At 34.7% G+C, this 15,754-nt stretch overlaps 1 protein-coding gene across 10 annotated transcripts in view; it reads left to right on the forward strand.

Moving 5' to 3' along the window:
* The window catches only part of CYLD (CYLD lysine 63 deubiquitinase), a 64,983-nt gene extending 49,834 nt beyond the window's left edge, over positions 1–15,149 (forward strand). For 9 of the 10 annotated variants that reach the window (XM_045534050.1, XM_045534053.1, XM_045534052.1 and 6 more), the window contains 8 exons: positions 1,313–1,435; positions 3,785–3,876; positions 4,963–5,029; positions 9,531–9,663; positions 10,572–10,680; positions 11,515–11,633; positions 11,918–12,134; positions 13,805–15,149. In XM_045534050.1, the coding sequence (XP_045390006.1) occupies positions 1,313–1,435; positions 3,785–3,876; positions 4,963–5,029; positions 9,531–9,663; positions 10,572–10,680; positions 11,515–11,633; positions 11,918–12,134; positions 13,805–13,989 (1,045 nt within the window). In that variant the 3' untranslated portion in view covers positions 13,990–15,149. The remainder of the gene's footprint in view (positions 1–1,312; positions 1,436–3,784; positions 3,877–4,962; positions 5,030–9,530; positions 9,664–10,571; positions 10,681–11,514; positions 11,634–11,917; positions 12,135–13,804) is intronic. The other variant, XM_045534059.1, reaches the window with a different exon arrangement.
* Positions 15,150–15,754: the final 605 nt, after the last annotated feature.

Consider the following 15,754-nt stretch of genomic DNA (forward strand, 5'->3'; position numbering starts at 1 on the left):
AAATACTTTCAGGCCGGGTGTGGTGGCTCATGCCTGTAACCCTAGCACTCTGGGATGCTGAGGCGGGTGGATCGTTTGAGCTCAGGAGTTTGAAACCAGCCTGAGAAAGAGCGAGAGAGCCTGTTTCTACTTAAAAAAAAAAAAAAAAATAGAAAGAAACTAGATGGACAACTAAAAACATATAGAAAAAATTAGCCGGGCATGGTGGCGCATGCCTGTAGTCCCAGCTACTTGGGAGGCTGAGACAGTAGGATTGCTTGAGCCCAGGAGTTTGAGGTTGCTGTGAGCTAGGCTGACGCCATGGCACTCCAGCCAGGGAACAGAGTGAGGCTCTGTCTCAAAAAAACAAAAAAAACAAAAAAAAACTTTCAGTTTCTCAGATGTATTAACAAAAACAAGCCTTGCAGCATTTATAGAATATTCTCTAGAGTTCCTGATAAAAATCTGTATTAACAGCCAAATTTTCTTTTTCTTTGATACCAGTAAGTTACTGCTGTTAGTCACTCACAAGTGATTTTAACATTTAAAGAAATTTAGATCTTTGCAAATAGGCATGGGGAGAGAGAAGTATGATACTGGATAGTGTTCACCTTGTGAAGTAGTTTCCAAACTTCCTCCTTTGCTGTCTGTTTGTAATTATGCTCAGATTTGTAGGCCCTCTTTCAACTTTTGCAAAGAAGTTTTCTTTCTTAATGTGCTGTAGGCACATTTTTATTTTTTATTTTATTTTTATTTTTTTTGAGACAGAGTCTCACTCTGGTGACCGGACTAGAGTGCCGTGGCGTCAGCCTAGCTCACAGCAACCTCAAACTCCTGGGCTCGAGCGATCCTCCTGCCTCAGCCTCCCGAGTACCTGGGACTATAGGCATGCGCCACCATGCCCGGCTAATTTTTTTTTCTGTATATATTTTTAGCTGTCCAGATAATTTCTTTCTATATTTAGTAGAGACGGGGTGTCTCTCTTGCTCAGGCTGGTCTCAAACTCCTGAGTTCAAACAATCTGCCCGCCTCGGCCTCCCAGAGTGCTAGGATTATAGGCGTGAGCCACTGCCCGGCCTACATTTTTATTTTTAATAATGTCAGTCTATAGTTTGCCTTCTCAGTACTAGTATTCTCCTTAACTGAAAGGGTCTCTAGGTCTCTGTGATTGAATCAAGGGACTCTTCACAGGGGTTTTGGGTACTTGTGTTAATGAAAAACGTAGATTGTTATTTGTTTTAGACTTTTTTTTTCCTCTTCTGCTTCTTTTTAGAATCTGTTTCTTGAAAAATATATTTCTAGCATGAGGAAAAATATTCTTTTTGTTTTTCAGTTTATTTGCTTTTAGTTCTGTTCTGGACACTGTGTTACTTAGACCCAAAGAAAAGAATGATGTAGAATATTACAGTGAAACTCAAGAGCTACTGAGGACAGAAATTGTTAATCCTCTGAGAATGTAAGTAGAAGATACATAGTTATTTTGCCTTTGGATGGCGTCCTATTTGCTGTTTACTGGTACAGTAATTAATTTATTCCCTGCTTTCATGTAATAAGAAATGGACGAAAATTAGTTTTCTTGGTAAAAAATAAATTATTTTAACCTTTGGTCCTTGTACTTTCTTTGCTTATTTAATTTCTTGAATCTTGCCAAGGTATAGAACATAGTATATTCCATGAAATTATTTAAACCATTTTGGTAGAGTATACTATAATTTAGTAATTGCAGTAGGTTTAGAAAAGCTGATATATAGTACTTGGGATTCTTATCTTTTGAAATAGTTTATTCCAACACTACCCTTAACAGTAATCATGCTGTATATTGGTATAGTCTGGCTTCTTAAACTTAATTTTATCTGAAAGGAAAGGAACAAGGGGCCAAGCATGGTGGCTCATGCCTGTAATCCCAGCACTTTGGGAGGCTGAGATGGGAGGATTGCTTGAGGTCAGGAGTTGGAGACCATCCTGGCCAATATAGCAAGACCCTGTATCTATAAAAAATAAAAAAAATATTAGTCAGACATAGTGGTGCACGCCTGTAGTTCTAGCTACTTGGGAGGCTGAGGCCAGAGGATCCTTTGAGCTCAGGAGGTTGAGGTTACAGTGAGCTATGATTGTGTCACTGCACTCCAACCTGGGTGACAGAACAAAATCCAGTCTCAAAAAAAAAAAAAAAAAAAAGGAGCAATGGGAATTTTTTGTTTATAAAATAGCTAGTATTTAATACTTTTGTATTAATACTAGCAACAGATGAGATATAGTTTAGTAACATGTTAAAGGAATATATTTAGACCTCCCTTAAAAAGGTGATTCTTTTTCCATTTCCTAATTTAGTAATTATAAATGTGTCTTATTTTGGCCCCAGGAAGCAATTTGTAATGGTACAAGCACAAATGACAGGAGACATCTAGTAAAGACTTTGAATAGGTGGCAGTAGTGATATGTGATAATGTCACATTATAAAATTTAAACTATGAAGAATTAGGACCATAGATAATAAAACAAATTTGTTCATTCTGGCATATAGAGAGCAAACTATGTAATTTAAAGTCCATATTAAGATAAATTTAAATCTTGTGACATACTTTTCTTATTTAACATTTAAAATAAAAAATGGTTTTATGTAAGCTTTTTACCAAAAACAGAATACTGAAATAAATGAACATTTCAAATAACCTACTATATCACATGACTAGGAAAGTAAATTATAAGAGAATAAATGTCCCTGCTTATATCTTTTGTTTTCCTTAAATTCTGTAATGAATTCTCTAGTCTTGATTTTTACATTAATTAATTTGTCTTATGCAAATTTTCAAACATACTTTCTATTTTTTACCCCCAAGTAATTAATACTGGGACAAGACAGGTCAAATCCAAAATTCTAAGGCACTTCCTTCCTTCCTTTGAAAACACCATAATTTCATTAATAATATTCTTTGAATGCTATTGTCCAATCAGGTAAGAATCATAATTAATCACACTTTGTCCCCTGTCCACAGTAAGAAACTTGACAGATGCCCTGTTGTGATCCAGATTCCCTTGTCTGCGGCATTCACATCTGTATTATAGCTGACTGGTTTTATTTGGTACTGAAACCTCTGCTTTCTCCATTGCAAGCTCCTCAATGGCAGAAATACTGTGTATTCATTTGTATTCCCAGTGGCTGGCACGTTAGACTACTGTGTTAAGTGATAGATGCTCCATACGTGTTGGTTGCAGGGAGCTAATGAGTGGATGAATAGTCAGTATAAAAAAATGGATATTAGATTAGCTAGTTCTGACTTGCCCATGGTGGCCACAAAGGTCTCTTCTGAAGCGATTTTCAGAATTAAAATTTTACATTAACATTTAACTTAATGAATGTGTCCTGTATTGAGACAAAGATGAGAGAAAATGTCATAACTATGCTGACATACATGCTGATATGTTTGATTGCAGATTTTAGATTTTCAATTTCTTATTAATGCCCTCTCCCATTTCCCTTAGTAGCTATTTCACCCTTTGGTATTAAAAGGACTTTTCTCTTTCAAAATTGTATACTCATCACAAACTTGTTAAAAAATATTTTTCTTGTATTAATATGTGACAAATATAAGGTGTATAATAGTGTCTAGGATAATTCTGGTTCTATATCTTTAATTTTTCAAACTTCGAGAAGCAGCCTGTAATTGTATTCTTCAAAACAATTGTCAAGCCTATTGATTTGTGATGTGTTGGAGTTGTATGAGAAATGTATGATTCTTAAGATGTGTTATATAATTTAATATATATGCCACTATCAATTAATTAATGTTTTTTACTGACATAGATATGGATATGTGTGTGCCACAAAAATTATGAAACTGAGGAAAATACTTGAAAAAGTAGAGGCTGCATCAGGATTTACCTCTGAAGAAAAAGGTGACTATCTTAATTTATAGTATATTCATTAAAAATAACTGTAAATCATATGCATATGCTAAATTATTAGCTGAAATGTATGTGTTGTTTTGGGTTTTATTTTAAATTATGAATTTCTTTCTATGTGATATATTATTTTCTCCTCTTTTTGTAAATTCTTCCTCTCTTCTAAGATAGAATGATGATGTGGAATAATGAAGCCCTTTCAGAAGGTGGCTGGTTCTAGTATATTAAATGCTTAACACATTGACTGCCACACTAGAAAGAAAAATTTTTCCTTGGGGCCAGGATGTTTTATTACTAAAATAGAATAAAAACTCTGAAAACAAAATGATCCTTTTTAATTTAATGAAAAATTTGTTATTTTTTATTGTTTTCTGTGTATAAGTTATATGCAACTTGAAAAATAGTTCACTTCACACAGCTTGCAAGGTAAAGGGACATGTGAGTTACATATGCATCATGAGTCCCCAGGCTCAAAACTAGTGTGAGTTAAATACAACTCACATGGCAGTTAACGGTAAATAAAAAATTCCTCCCTTTCCATCCAGCAGTAATATTCTGAATTGTTTCTCTTTCTATGATGAAGGGTTGTGTTGAGTCATCTACATTTTCCTACTTTGTTTTCCTTGTTATAAAAGGGAGTTACAAAACTGCTGACAAGAATTAAGTTTAACAGTTTTAATCTCTTCATAGCTAATTGACTTATGGATTCAGTGCTTGACTTTGAACTTGTTAGCAGCATAGTGTAACCAGCTATGTTTCAAGGCTTGAAAATTATTTAAATAGCGGGAAAAAACAGGGCATACTTCATTCCACTTATCTTATACCCCCCCAAATAATTACTTTACTATTTATGAATTATTATACCCTTTTAAATGCAATAAAGTTATAACAAATTTGAAACATAATACTTTAAAATATCCTTTGTATTTTTCCTTTATCAGGAAAACTTGAAAACTATGCTATTAACTGAGTTAATATTGAAGGAATGAAATTGAATTCAGTATAGAAATATGACTTATAAATAAATAGAATGATTAAAAATTTTGTCTGTGACTCATTTGACTTTATATTTTCTTCTAGATCCTGAAGAATTCTTGAATATCTTATTTCATCATATTTTAAGGGTAGAACCATTGCTAAAAATAAGGTAACTTCTAAATTGTTATAGAAGCATTGGAATGGTAGACAGTCCTCACTTCTACTGCTGTCACTGAGTAGAAATGATTTCCTTGGTGATTACTTCATGTTGTATTTATATAAAGCTCTTAATATGCCAGGTGAATATAATGCAATTAATTTTATTCATTGTCTTCTCTATAGTACCATACTTTACTTGAAGAACAAATCCAATATAAATTTGTACTTTTAATTTTAAATGTAATGATAAGTATTATTGCAAATCATTTTCTTATGAAACTGTATATAAATATTTTTGTAACTTAAATTAATGAACCTTTTAGGAGAATCTCATTCTAACTTAATCAAACACTGTGAGAGCACTGTTTTTGTCTACCTATCAGAGAATTAATTTAGCCTTAAATTAGCTTTCTTGTTCTTAGCTGTGTAACTTGGTCTTTCCTCCCCGCCCCCATGTTGAATGAAAGCTTTGAATCGAATGCAATAAAGTTCTTAGTGAAATGTTCTAGATGGCTAAACTTTCAGGATAGTTTGAATGTTCATAGTCTAAACAGTGGTCCTTTTTACATATTAACCTGGGTTTCTCTATTGAAAATCTTGGTCATATACTATACATTTCCCTAAAAGCTAACCATAGACAAGTATTCTTACTCACCTGTGTCCTAAGTGACGTTTGATGCCAGTGTTGGGTTGATGGGTGAAGAGAAGGAAGGGTGGTTACTGCCACAATTGTGGTTTGATATTGTTTGGGAAATTGTAACTAATGAAATGAGACACAGTACCTAAACATCAAGAGCTCACATTTATTATCTATTCAAAGATGGTAATAACCATATGTGTACCTAGAAAATACTAGAGAATTATCTAGAGAATACTATAACTAACAAAAGAATTTGTAATTTAGCTGTGTAAAATAACCATGGAAAAATCAATAGGATTTCTGTATACCTTCAAGCAAATATGAAAAAGAATGATGTTATACTTCATGAAAGTATAAAATACCAAGAAATCAATTTTATTGAGATAGATTTTTAAAAAGACTTATGCAGAGCTAAAGGGGGATTTGATTAATTAGTGAGAAAGATTGTGTTCTAGGAAGGAAGATTAAATAAATATGTTAATTTTTTATGATTAATTTGCACATAAATAAGATCTTAACTTTATTTTTAGAACTTAGGAAAGTGATTTGAGAGTTCTCTACAAAATGAAGTGGGTAAAAATATTGAAGAATTGTTTAAAAAAAGAGTTCTATTATAAGCTATAAAGGCAAAGCAATAGACATTAAAGTAGTGTGTGATACTGGTATAAAATTAGAAATATGGATTAATAAAAGTAAATAGCTCAGAAATAGAATTAATGATATGTAGTATTTCAGTGTCTACACTGAAAGGTCAGCTTCCAAACACAAAAGGGAAGGAAAGATATATTTAATATATGATATAGGAAACCTAGCAGGTACTTTGGGAGGAAAAAGGCAATTTTGTTTTTCATTTTAAAGAGAGTAATTACAGATGCTTAAAACATTTATTTTCATCGTTTTTTTCTAGTTCACACACCTAAGGGATGTAATACACTCCCAGTAATACATAGGTTGAATACTGCAGTGATCCTCAGAGCAGGTACAGAGGGGCCAGGCACATCCAGGAATACATCTCAGAGTCTTAAGGCCTTGTGGATTTGAAAGGGCCCTGGGAAGTTCTTACACCCCTTGAATGTACACTGTCCCACCCGCCCCCAAGCAACCTCTTCATATTGAGAATCACTGTTTAAAAAATAATTTTAAGTTAGCTCTTTTTATCCAAATGTCATTCTTCCCCTCCTCTAGCCTTTCTTTCTGACTGAGGGAGAGTCAGCTAAGGCAACAAATAGGAGGATGAGTACCTTAAAAATCTGCACTAATAAAATAGGCTAAAAGAGCCTAAAAGATACCTAAAAGATATTCTTAAATGACTGAAGAGACAAAAGAAGAACTAGATACCAGTGGAAAATAAAAACAGATTTGGTAACAAAGAAAATCAAATAAATGAAAGTGGAATTTCCAGAAATAGAAAATATATCATGATGGGTGGGGTGGGGTACCTCACTGGATGCAATATACACAGCTGAAGAGAGAATCGCTCTTTCAGAAGATAGAGTTGAAGAAAGTACCCGGAATGTAGCCCAAAGGTACGAAGAGTTAGAAAACAAGAAAAAGTGCATGGGAGACATGGAAGATAGTTTCTGACTGGAGTTACAGAAAGAGATACTAGAGAGAATAGGGAAAAAGCAATGTTTCAAGGAATATTAGCTGAAGAATATTCAGAATTTTTAACAGACTTAAATTCTAAGAGTAATGATATTCAGAATTCCTGAACAGGAAGAACTAGGACTAAATAACCATTCAGAGACTTATCCAGGATATACTTTAGTAAAACAAAATTGAATTTAGAATAAGAGAGTGGAATGCAAGAAATAAGGAAGAATGAAGAAATTGGTAAATTTGGGTAAATTAGGCCTTCACATCTAAAAGACAGTGACAATAACGGTAATAATAACAGTAATGAATTGCGTGTGCAGTGTTAAAGACAAGGCGAAACTAAAGTCATAGCCACTAACAAGAAAGTGTAGTGATTGGTGGCAAAATATTCCAAGAAAAATAATGGGATAACACCAGCAATCAAGAAGCAAAGATGTAGGGAAATTTTCTGATTGTATTACTGAGTAACTCTCATTGAAGGATGTGGTCTGGATATTCTTATTCTATGGACATATCATATCTGTATTATATTCCGTATTGCTGGGCAACCCAGAATCTGAAAAATTTTAGTGGCTATCCACTATGGTCTGTGTCACAGAGGTAGATAGACCCAAATGATACAATTCCAAGTGCTTTTATCTTTTCTGTAATTGTGCATTTTATTTTAAAGGTAACACATTTGTACCCTTCTGCCCTTAGGTTTTCCTTAGTGGAAAACTACAATCTGAATTGCACAGTTTTGTTCAATAGCACCAACTTTGTTGTGATTCTGTAGGTTTCACCCTTCTAAAACTTTAGAAATGAGGTTTGAGTGATTGTTGTTCCTCCTCCCCTGTTCTCCTGCCCCAGTGTCACAAAGCTGTCATCCTCTCCATCCTTGTTTCTGGATCGCTTCTCTCAGTGTCTGCAACTCCGTGCTCCCTTCAGCCACCATTCCTTCTCTCCCGCTGCCATTATTGTTTCTACTTGTTGTAACTATTGACTACTGCTTTCTCGTTTCTTAGTTTTCTGTCTTATTTTTTTCTGCTCCCTATTAATTTTCTATGCTTTTGGGGTTTCACAGAAAAATTCTGGCCTTTTGTAGTCATCAACAACCAATTAAAATATTGGTATAGCATAACCTTCATGTTTTTTGGTTATCATCTGTTTTTATTTGTTGTAGGTTCTCAAGAATCTCCTGTTTTGTTACTAAATAAGTTTTGTTCATTTTGATACACAAGTTGCTTTGGGAAGCTGAGGCTTTCTGCAGACTGGTCTCTGAATAGCTGAGGTTTTCTTATGAAAACTATGTTAATATTTTCCCCCCAAATCTTGAAATCTAGATATAAGTCTAGATACAAACAGTCTGACTTTATATCCAGAAATTCTACTAGAAAGGTAAATGGTAGATCTTAAAGATTATTAATCCTTTTGGTATAGTTAGTCTTAAAGATTAACAGCATTCTGTAGTAAAATACTTAGAAGGAAAAATGTTTAATATAAGGTCAACACTGTGATTGGCATATATAGGGTTTCCCGAAAGTCACCATACATAGGGAAAATGGGAAATTGTAGCTAAAGGTACCTTTACTTACAAAATATTCATTACAAATTTTTTCCTTTGTATGGAGACTTTTGGGATACCCTGTAGTAGGCATTTACTTGATATTTGTTGAATAAATGAGTGACCATTTAAAGGACAACATACTTTAGCAGAAAGCGTAGTAAGCGGTTGTTAGCTTGCTATTATAACCCAGTTGGTTATACCTGGGTTCTTTACCTAGTTCTTCCTTTGACATGCTGGGAAGTCATTCTGCTTCCCTGGATCTCATGGTCTTCATTTTAGAAACGAAAGTTTGGTCTAGAAGGTCTTCTAAGGGTCTGTCACATTCAGGAATACATTTGTGTAAGATTTTGTTTTCCTGTTTTGAGCATTAAATGCAGTTCGTTCCTTTCTAGATTTGGATGAAGAATTTGAACTAAGTGATTTTAGCTTCTGGTTATTATTGTTCTCACACTGCTTCTTGATTGGGGTTATTATTCCATTATTTTTCTCCTTATAACTAAGAGAACTTTTCAATATAAAAACCAAAACAAGAAATCATTTATAAGGTCTTGTGCAAGGTACATTTGATTATTTTATCTAAATAGCTTTCTTTTCTCCCTGTCATTCTTACTATCCCAAACTGCATCATTGATTGTATGGTTTTTCTGTTCTCAAATACCACTGGAACAACTTCACATTTTGATTTAAGCATTTAATAAATCAATTATATTTTTTTCTGCATGCTTTTAGATCAGCAGGTCAAAAAGTACAAGATTGTTACTTCTATCAAATTTTTATGGAAAAAAATGAGAAAGTTGGAGTTCCTACCATTCAGCAGTTGTTAGAATGGTCTTTTATCAATAGTAACCTGAAATTTGCAGAGGTTAGTAACACTCACTGTATTTTATGTGAAAGTCCTTAGGATTCTTAAGACTACTGGTAGAGTCAATATCTATTGATTTTAACCAGCTGAGAACAGTTTGAAACACAAACTGTTACGAAAACACAAATTTAAAAAAATGTACAATGTTTCAACTTGTCCATATAGAAAATGCCTTATGATTAAGATTGAACTTTTTGGATTTTTGGTGCCAAAGAAAACACCAGGCTAATCTGTAACTTGAAAACTTATAAGTCATTTAAAGCAAAAGGAAGATTTATGTTTTTTTAAAAAATTATCATTTTACCCAAGCATATTATCTGAATATATCAAAAGACAGTGTTTACTTCTCCCCCATCATTAAAAAACAAAATGTCAATAAATTCATTTATATTGGCTTATTAATGAACAAGTAATATAAATTATTTTTCTTTTCCTCTCTACTGAGTGTCCTCATTATTTTAGTAGTACATGCTTATGTTTTATTTTTATTATAGTCATTTCTGAAGGAATGTTTTGGTAAAACCTTCACAGCCACAGTTATTTCTTTGTTGATATACAAAGAATTGTGTCTTTCTGTGACAGTTTCTATATCACATTTGCAAAAACAATTTCTCCAAAACCTTTATTAAATATAAACCCAAAGTAAAATGCCACTGTCAGTAGTCATTATATTATTTGAGACCCAAGATTGTTGAACTTCCTGACCGCTAGGTATTGGTGTGTCCACGTGATCACGGACTCCTTGACTTGTGGCCCGTGAGTGCTGTGTGTCCACTGTGTGGCCCTGCTTCACAGGCTATCAGTTCATGGCCAGAATCACTGCTTGATTTGACAGCCATGACTATTTTGGTTTTATAGGGAAATTTTTTTCAGCACTTTGATTCTAAAAATATATATCTTTTTTATAGGCACCATCATGTCTGATTATTCAGATGCCTCGATTTGGAAAAGACTTTAAACTGTTTAAAAAAATTTTTCCTTCTCTGGAATTAAATATAACAGATTTACTTGAAGACAGTAAGTATAAGATTTTTCAGTTTGTTTTGTTGCTTTTTAAGAAATAGTCTGTCAGGTCCTTCTCATTAGTTGTGAGTAAGAGTCTAGCTGGAGACAAAGCTTCTAAAAGGCAATTCAGTATCTGAAGAGCCTGGAAATATCAAGCCAGTAATTTTAGTTCTAGGAGTTTATTCTAAGAAAATAATTGGAATGAAAATAAATATTTTATATGCAAATATGCTTATTGTCATATGATTAAGAAATTAGAAACAACCTAGATGTTAACAAGAGGGGAGTAGTCAAATGAATTGAGTATCTGTATAATGACACTATTGCCATTCAAATTCATAGTTTTGAAGACCAGTGTATATGAAAACAGTCATGATGTAATATTAAGTGAAAAGTACATTGGTACGTTTACAAGAGGGGCTCAATATATGTGTGTTATATAAATACACATACACACAGTTACATAAATATTCAGACATAAAATTATTAGAGAAAGTTTACAATAATATTGACACAGTTATCTCTTGCTAACTGAAATTACACGTGCTTTTAATTTTCTTATTTATACTTTCTTGTATGTTTGAATTTTTATCAATGGACATTTTATGATGAGGGGAAAACACCCTACAATATGCTATTTTAAAAAAACTGTTCCTTGGTCAGAGAAAATGTCTTTGAAGATATTTTGAATCCAAGAAAATCCCATAAGAGGATGGAGAGGGACAGACTTTTTTTGAAGCCATGAACATTATTCTTTTTAAAGGATAACTTTTATTTTTATTCTTCTCAATAAACAAATGCATTTTTAAAAGGCCCGGTAACTCCCACCCACTCCCTCCGTTTCAGCTCCCAGGCAGTGCCGGATATGTGGGGGGCTCGCAATGTATGAGTGCAGAGAGTGCTACGATGATCCGGACATCTCAGCTGGGAAGATCAAGCAGTTCTGCAAAACCTGCAACACTCAAGTAAGTTTCCTTCACTTAATGGATGATCTCTTGTTGCACAATAACTTACTGAGAGTTAAAAACAGGTTTTGCAGGTTTTGAAAAGTCTTTGAAAATCATAATTAACTTTAAAAAATTCATAATAAAATAGTATTATTTATGCCTCTTCTGACCCTTTACCTGATAGCTTTCTGTGACGTACTTGATCGATCTTTATGAGGAGTGTATTCAATAAGAGTAAGTAGAGTCCATTCACTCGAAACATTGTAGCTCATTAATGACATTCTCTTCGTGCTCCATTTTAGGTCCACCTTCATCCTAAGAGGTTGAATCATAAATACAACCCAGTGTCACTTCCCAAAGATTTACCTGACTGGGACTGGAGACACGGCTGCATCCCTTGCCAGAAGATGGAGTTATTTGCTGTTCTCTGCATAGAAACAAGCCACTATGTTGCTTTTGTGAAGTATGGGAAGGACGACTCTGCCTGGCTCTTCTTTGATAGCATGGCGGATCGGGATGGTATTTAGAAAAACTTTCTTTTACATGTGGCAGCATTTTGGTTTGTAGTGGGATAGTTCATAGTGGGATCGCCTATTCTGAATACTAAGATATTTTGTGAGACAATCTTTTCAGGGTTACCTGGGTGACACAGTTTTAAATCTTGAATGCATTAGCAACCCTGCTACCTAAACTAAGGAATAATATTGTTGTGATATTTTGACATGTATGTGTTCTTCGTTAAAAAAAGAATCCTAAAATTCTTGCTGTAGGGTTGAGAGATTTTATTTTCAGCTTCGTTGTCTTTTACTTTCAAGCTCCTCTCATTTTTGCATGAGCTGTAGTAGCCATTTACTGAGCACATGTATGCCAGGCTCTCTGGGAGTACATTAAGTCATTCTACCTACATCCTTGTGAGATGGGTATTATTCCTATTTTTCTGTTATTAAATCTGAGGTTGAAGGTGCCTAAGGTCACATAGTTTATGTTTAACTTATTCTTTCTGATCTCAGTGCTTACGTTTTTTTATACTAAACCATGTTGTCTTCCAAATGACAAAAGCTAAGAACAAAAGTAAATATCCTCTTTAGAAAAATAAGCGTGTTCTGCATTTAAAATGTTTCTTCCTAAGACTATACTTTCAGGGATCATTTCTATAGTCCGTTAAAATGTTTCTTCCTGAAATGGGGAATATACTATACTATACTTGCCAGCCCATTTTCTAGGATGCTTAGTCATTATTTAACAGGGTCTCTAGTAGGTTTCAGGAATGAAATGCTGTCAAAACAGCCACACCTCTACCTAGGCAAGGTTGTGAAGTGTGACTTCCATGTCCTTCCATTCTTCTTACCTCTAATTTTTCCTTTAGCCATTCTCTCAAGACCAGTCCCCAGGTCTTCTGGTGTGGCCCTCGAATAACCTAAGCCACACCCTGTAGCTGCCTCTTGACCAGAGGCCCAAGCTCTAAACCAAGAATTTTCTGCCTTTTCTTAGCTCTCAGATACTCGAGGGACAAAGCCAAGCGCCATCTGTCGATGTGCCCCCGACCCAGTTATTAATAGCATTTGCATTGAACAGCGTAACTCAAAAGCACAGAGATTTCAGACATTTGGAAAAGCCCCTGGGAGAGCAAAACCAGAAGGGCCCTTCATAGAGTCTCTGAAACCACACCCTAGAGCACCATCATCCGTAGTCTGATGATGTGTAAAACAAACTGTGTTAGAGTTGTGCAAATACATTTTTAAAGTTTAGGAAAATATAATAGTGTTCATTTTACTAGATCTGCTCTGAATTGGATAATCTCATGGTAAAGGGTTCTGGGCTGCTTGTGCCTGGGAGGGGATATGGAAATGTGAAGAATTCTCGTCATGTGCACATGGGTAGAGAACATTAGTCCCTACCTGAATACAGAGAGGAGGCTGGAAACTAGGGGTGGGGCTTAACTCAGAATATGCGTCTTTTTGCCAGTTTTATTCACTAATGGCCCCAGAATCCTTTCAGAAACCAAAAAATGAGAAAACTCTCAAGAGTTAAAGGAGGCTTTAACTTCCAGCAATCAGAAGTAATCTTTCAGATCATGAAAATTAGCCTTGTCTGAGTTACTGGACTGTGAAAATTGTTTTGGTGGGGCAGGGCAGCAAAAGGGCTTAGAACTTTACTGCCCTAAAAAGAGCTCTTCCTGTTTGTCACAGGTGGTCAGAATGGTTTCAACATTCCTCAAGTCACCCCATGCCCAGAGGTTGGAGAATACTTGAAGATGTCCCTGGAAGATCTGCATTCCTTGGACTCCAGAAGAATCCAGGGCTGCGCACGAAGACTCCTCTGTGATGCATACATGTGCATGTACCAGAGCCCGACGATGAGTTTGTACAAGTAGCTGGGGTCATCGAGAGAGGTGAAGAAATGGAAGGCAAAGCTTTCATGTTGCATTTCATTCAAGCTGGCAGTTCTGTTCAGCGTCCATTGCCGGCAATGGATGTCTTTGTGGTGATGATCCTTCAGAAAAGGATTCCTGTGTTTAAAAAAAAATTGCTTTTGTGTTACTGAAGTATTTAATAAGAAGCATTTTGCACTCTAGAAAGTATGTTTGTGTTGGTTTTTTAAGAAGTGTAAATGAAGTTATTAATATCTGAAGCTTTAAGTTAAGTGCATTAATCATATGATATTTTTTAAGCATACAATTTTAATTGTGCAAGTTTAAAACCTCTTTTAGTCCATTGAGAATGTAAATAAATGTGTCTTCTTTATGGACCAAGGATATGAAATCATTTTTACTTTGTAGCTAACGGTTGCCTTGAGGAAGAAATAATTGGTTTTACTGAGTCTTCTTTCAATTCAGTTATTAAAGGTGTACTGAGTTTGATTTGTTAATTCTTTCCTATATAGTGCTGATCCTGCATGTCTGCAATCTGCCGAGTTTCTGTGTTTCTGCAGTAGTGGTCAGAAAAATACTTACATTCCCTTAACAGTGTTATTTTCTATTTGTTCTGGTTTTGAGATAAATGAATGATTCTGTCATAAAATGTCCATTTTTGATGTAATTTTCCTGGAGGATTAGGGTATTGAGCAATTGAAGCTCTTCATTCATGGTAGTAACTGTCAGCTAACAGGCTTTTTATTTTGAAGGCTCTATTTTATGAAATAGGGCACAGTAAATTTATGAAATAATTGGAGTGATAAGTAAATAATATCCCTCTATACAAATATACAGTTCATAAGAAAATAAATTTGGCATGTAGAATTACTCAGTAAATTTTCCCCAAAGAGATATATATTTAAACCTCTATTATTTTCAGTAAGTTTGTCCAGAACTTAAGTTTGATCTGTCAGCCAGTATTCTCACTAAATTCAGTTGGGTTTCCCTTAAGTTATGAATCAGATATTTTATTGAAATGTTAGCAACAGCTTCATCCTCCTTCTGATTAAGTAAGTAGAAAATGGATGTTTTCTTAAGTACTATCCATCGTGTATGTGTAGACCACAGTGGTGGTTGTGGACTAGAACCATAAATTATAAATGTCAGTGCTGTGGAATGTATATTCTCTGAGTGTTGTTTTGTGGTATTGTTGTCTTTCTGGAATGACATCCTACCCATGCAGAAAGACAGAAAAGTTGTCATATGTATATAGCATATGACTTTATAAAATACTAATGTGAAAAAAGTAGGAAGGATCTTTACAAACCCACAATTATTTTTTTAAAGGCACTTTTACCCTTTGGTTTTATCATTCCATTTTGCTAATGTTTATTAGCTTTATAAATCATAATAAGGTACAAAACCTCTTACATCTTATAATTTCTTCATTTTTGAAATGAGAAATTACACACATTTTGCACATGGCTGTGTCCAGCTGTGTGCTTAGGTAGGGGTGGTGAGAGGATCACGGCTCGGGGGTGAGGCTGAGGGACGCGGGGCTGGGCTGGCCCTGCCTTCGTCACCTTGGGATGGAGGATGTGTGAAGTCTCTCCTAGCTCTGATCATCTAGAAATCCAGGCATCCTGTAATAAATATGTGTTGGGTGAAGAAATGGATGAATGAGCTTGTCAATGTGATTTTAAAAGATTACCTGGGAAAATGATTAGGACTCCGTATAGAGTCAGCCCTTGGCACCTGCAGGCTCCACATCCGTGTAGTCAACCAA

The sequence above is a fragment of the Lemur catta genome, chromosome 20 (assembly GCF_020740605.2).
Source record: "Lemur catta isolate mLemCat1 chromosome 20, mLemCat1.pri, whole genome shotgun sequence".
Classification (NCBI taxonomy): domain Eukaryota; kingdom Metazoa; phylum Chordata; class Mammalia; order Primates; family Lemuridae; genus Lemur; species Lemur catta.